This window comes from Capricornis sumatraensis, chromosome 22, assembly GCF_032405125.1.
Source record: "Capricornis sumatraensis isolate serow.1 chromosome 22, serow.2, whole genome shotgun sequence".
Classification (NCBI taxonomy): domain Eukaryota; kingdom Metazoa; phylum Chordata; class Mammalia; order Artiodactyla; family Bovidae; genus Capricornis; species Capricornis sumatraensis.
This window is the reverse complement of record NC_091090.1, coordinates 32,724,651-32,729,629: the sequence shown is the minus strand read 5'-3', so window position 1 is coordinate 32,729,629 and position 4,979 is coordinate 32,724,651. Positions and strand designations below refer to the sequence as shown.

At 38.6% G+C, this 4,979-nt stretch overlaps 1 protein-coding gene across 1 annotated transcript; it reads left to right on the top strand.

Annotated features, from left to right (window-relative positions):
• The first annotated feature begins 1,486 nt into the window (after positions 1-1,486).
• Positions 1,487-2,440, top strand: LOC138069522 (olfactory receptor 12D2-like). Its single transcript, XM_068960846.1, has one exon. It carries the CDS (start codon positions 1,487-1,489, stop codon positions 2,438-2,440), a length of 954 nt encoding a protein of 317 aa, XP_068816947.1.
• The last annotated feature ends 2,539 nt before the right edge of the window (positions 2,441-4,979 follow it).

Sequence of the window (4,979 nt, the reverse complement as noted above, 5' to 3'; positions counted from 1 at the left end):
TATCTTGATCAGGAGTTATAAAGTTTAACAGTATACAAAAGAGACATGGCTATCAAGGAAGGCAACTCTGAATTCCTGAAGCCATATTTACAAAAAAGGTGTGCAGTGTCGAGCACAGCCGGTGAGAAAGACCTGAAACCCGGGGGTTGAGGGGGGCGCGTAATGAAACATAGATATACATAATTTGGCAAGCGAGAAGTCAGGGGACCTTCTTGCTCGCCATGGCAGGAAGACAAAATGGCTCCTTTCAGCCCTCACTTTTATTGGCAGAAGTCAGATGAGCTCATTCAGTTCAGTTCAGTTCATTTCAGTTCAGTTGCTCAGTCGTGTCCGACTCTGCGACCCCATGAAACGCAGCACGCCAGGCTTTCCTGTCCATCACCAACTCCCTGAGTTCACTCAGACTCACGTCCATCGAGTCAGTGATGCCATCCAGCCATCTCATCCTCTGTTGTCCCCTTTTCCTCCTGCCCCCAATCCCTCCCAGCATCAAAGTCTTTGCCAATGAGTCAACTCTTCACATGAGGTGGCCAAAGTACTGGAGTTTCAGCTTCAGCATCATTTCCTCCAAAGAAATCCCAGAGCTGATCTCCTTCAGAATGGACTGGTTGGATCTCCTTGCAGTCCATGAGATCATTAGGAAATAGCTATACTGGGAAGTTTGATCAGCGCACCATCAACAAGGAGTAAAATTAAGGCTCTGTTGTTAATCAGGAACATCTTGCTTTGTTTCCATGAGGACGGACACAGGGGCAGCCAGTGAAGCTGACAGACAGCAAGTTTAGCCCCACGTATGCCCGTTGGGCATGCTTACTAGGACAATCTCGGGGGGGCGCGGTTTGCTGCACACTCCTGTCATGGGGCAGGTTCTGATCCCTGCCTTGCCAGGCTGTAACAAAGATGTAATCAAGGTTAGACAATTTCTCAAAATTTTCTCTAGCTACAAAAGTGATAATCCCATGGGATCTCTGGAAATGTTCCCTAGACATTTTTTGGGAATGTTCCCTGGGAATCTGGAAATGATTCACTTTTTCATTCTAGTCAAATCAAATCTTTCTCCTTTCATAGATTTCCCAGACTTTGAATGATTCCTTTTTATAGCAAGTGCTCCAATGACTGCATCTCTATTCAGATTTCCTTATAGCTCTTATTATTCTCTCGTTATCTATTTTTCTTAAGTAAAAACTTCAGATAGTTTCTTCCTAGGTCAAGAGATAGCACTGTGGTGGAGTGCTAAAAAATTTCCCTGCTTTTGGAGTTGATTTAGGATGATAAAGGGCAACTTGTATCAGAGAAGATGATAATCTGGCTAAATCCTGGAAGAAATACAAATATTAATGATAAATCTAATTCTTAAAATGTTTCAGTAACAGTCCATAACCAACACGTGACCTTATTTAAATAGCAATGTTCCTCAAAATATTATTGTCTAGATGGGAAAATCTTCAGCTGTGGGACTCTGTTCCCATCAGAGATTGCATTCCATATGTTATTTTGTCTTTTCTTTCAAGTGATGCTGAATCACACCTCAGTCACTGAATTTCTCCTCCTGCCAGTGACAGACATCCAAGTATTGCAGCCTGTTCTCTTTGTGGTTTTCCTTGCAACTTACATTGTCAATGTGGCTGGGAATGCAGCCGTCCTGATAGTTGTCGTCTCTGATCCAAGACTCCATTCTCCTATGTATTTTTTCCTGGGAAACCTGTCATGTCTAGATATCTGCTACTCCACGGTGACTCTGCCAAAGATGCTGGAGAACTTCGTCTCTACACACAAAGCAATTTCTTTCTTGGGATGCATAAGCCAGCTTCATTTCTTCCACTTCCTGGGCAGCACAGAGTCCATGTTGCTGGCCGTGATGGGCTTTGACTGCTTTGTGGCTATCTGCAAACCACTTGGCTACCCTCTTATCATGAGTCATCAGGTCTGTGTCCAGATGGTTGTCACTGTCTGGATTATTGGGTTTTTCCATGCCCTGCTGCACTCAGTAATGACCTCTCGCTTAAACTTCTGTGGTTCCAACCATATCCAACACTTCTTCTGTGATATTAAGCCATTGTTGGAGTTGGCCTGTAGGAGCACTGAGCTCAATGAGTGGCTGCTCAATACTGTCATGGGGACCTTTGCCATTGGCCCATTTTTTCTAACACTTCTATCCTATGCCTACATTATTATCTATCTTTATTTCAAGACCCACTCTTGCAGCATGCCCCACAAAGCACTGTCTACTTGTGTCGCCCACTTCATGGTAGTTGTTCTTTTCTATGTTCCCATAGTTTTCACTTATATTCGTCCTGCCACAGGTAGCTCTGTGGAGCAGGAACGGATCATTGCCATTACGTACAGCGTGGTCACTCCTGTACTAAATCCACTGATCTATACTTTGAGGAATAAGGAAGTGAAGGGGGCCTTGAGGAGAGGGATCAGGAGAAGACTCTGACCTGAAGTCTAGAGAATTCTTCTGAGGCATAAAGGGGCAAAGAGAAAACTCACATGTGAAGTCGTACTGCTTTTCTAATTGTTTACCATTTGTAAAAACAGAAGGAAGTGTATAAAGGAAATGTAAGTGGGTAAGTCCAGTATATTTTGTTAAATAATGCATTTCTAGATAATATAATGGAAACTTAAACAAACAGACGTGGAATCTTAATGCTGAATCTGTTTCAGGGATATCAATTGATGAAACTGATTTGTTATGTATTCTTTCGTGTTCTTGAATAAAATTAGATACAGAAATTTGTCTTAGTTACCCATGTACTCTGTAATTGAATAGTATTTAGGTCTGTTTACCTGTGTGTTCCCTGTAAGTTTATATATCAAAATATGAACAATAAAATCTTATGCTGTAATATTTTAAGGTATTGAATTAATGGCCCTGATTACTCAACTGGAAAAATAAATGGTAACTCACATATGAGCTAAAGGATATTTTTAAGGGATAAATAATATATGTCATGATTTGTTTTTCTCCAATCTGGAAGCAAGTAAGTAATTAAAGCAAAAAATATTTTGAGTATTCATTAACAGAGATAAAATAATCAATGGTTTACCTAAAGAATTTTGTGAACTCTGACTCCAAATATGTTTTATAAGTCAATTGGACTATCTGTCAAAGATAGCTGTAAAATATTGTTATAAGTGGAGGCAGCTTAAAAAAAAAATCTCAGGAATAACTTTCTTGCCCATTGGTATATTTTATCCTCAATTTTGGGCCTCTTGAAAAGTCAGTTTCAAGACTTTTCCTTTTAATATATTTTCTTTTTTATTTCTATATTTACTTTCACAGATTACAGTGTGATATAATATCATGTAATATCAGTGAAATATGAAGAACTCATCCAAAATTTCTCTTGTTTTCCTTACCTGTCATCAAGCTTATACTAAATGAAAACTATTACACAGTAACTGCTGAAGTATTTTTGGAGTTAATAGACAAGAATTACTATGTTCCTCACTTTCTAAGTTCTTAGAAGTGTCGCTGGACCTGAAACCATGGGGAGTGCCAGCACTTACAACTATTAGAGATACAGGATTCCCTGGTGTCCCTGCAGTGTTTAGGACTATGCACTTCCACTGCCAAGCGCTGGGGTTCAATCCCTGGTTAGGGAACTAAGATTCCACAAGCTGGGCAGCACAACCACAGATAAATAATAGTAATAATAAATAAGTAAAACAGAGATATATACAGGTAAGAATATAGGAGGATATTTTGAGGTTATGGACTGATCATTCACACTATTTACATTCACTTTTGTAGATCCAAAGAATTTGGTCCTAATCTTACTCACATGGTTTGGTCCAGTTTTGTTCTAGTTACAAAACAGTGACAATTCCAGTTTTGTTTATAACGGAGAAGGCATCTTAAGCCTGAACTACCTCAGAGCAGAATTTCTATGGATCAGAATTTTTTACATAATCTAACCTTCATAGAGACTAAACTATAGAGGAGCACATGGTTACCTACCGCTGCATGACACACTGTTACCCAAAACACAGACATTTAGACACATTTAATTAAGCTGCATTATTCTGTGGTTCAGAAATTGGGAAGAGTACAGTAGGGAGGCACTAACTCCATTTAATATATTTCAGGTCTCAACTGAGATGACTTTATCAATAGATGTATGAAAATAATTTTATAAACTTCAATATGTTTTATGACAAAAGTTCAGAGTACTAAAAATAAAAGGACACATATGCCATATTGTAGCTGTATATCAGTCTCTTCAAGTTACTCTTACATAAGGAGACAGACCAGTGAATAGTAAAAGTTTTGCGTTTTAAGTAATTTTTCTAAGTTACTTCCAAATCAATGTTAGGCTTTTGTTTAATTGTTAATTTCCATCCTCAACCCTATCTATAGGAAACTTTCTCAACAGAAAATTCCTCGAGGTTTTTCACTAATGAGTAACTTTGGGAACTGAGTCTCTAAAGCCAGAAAGATTTCTTTTGTAGCCAAACACTTTCTGGTCCCAAGAGAAATGAAGATTGATAATGCTCAGCTCCTAAATGCATTGTCTTTAGCTGGTACATCAGAATATTCCAAAGCCCTCAAATTCTTTGTTCTTTCCCATCCACCTACCAATAACATTGGATAGAATGAATATTTCTAAGGTCATCACTTACAGAGTAAAGATTAGAGAAACCAGAGGCAGGGGTTGAAGATGTCATGTGGCAAATGGAGTAATGGGATCACCTTTCAAAGTGGACCATAGAGAGGTCAAGTTCTGTACTTGGTGGGCTATATAACGTAGAAAGTCTCTTTTGATTTGTGTATCCATTTCCAGGGCAGTATATAAATCAAACCAGCTGAAAGAGCATATCTTAAATGGTAAAACTGCTATTGTAGAAATGTTTAGTTGGAAATTAAATATATATGTCTAGAGTTAGGAAAATAAGTTGAAATTAAAGGTATAATTTGAGAGCTATGTGTTTATAGATATGTGAAGCATAAAAGACTGAAAAGAGGAGAGGTACAA

Coding starts and splice junctions, on each gene's coding strand:
- LOC138069522 (XM_068960846.1), top strand. CDS start 1,487: ATGTTATTTTGTCTTTTCTTTCAAGTGATGCTGAATCACACCTCAGTC.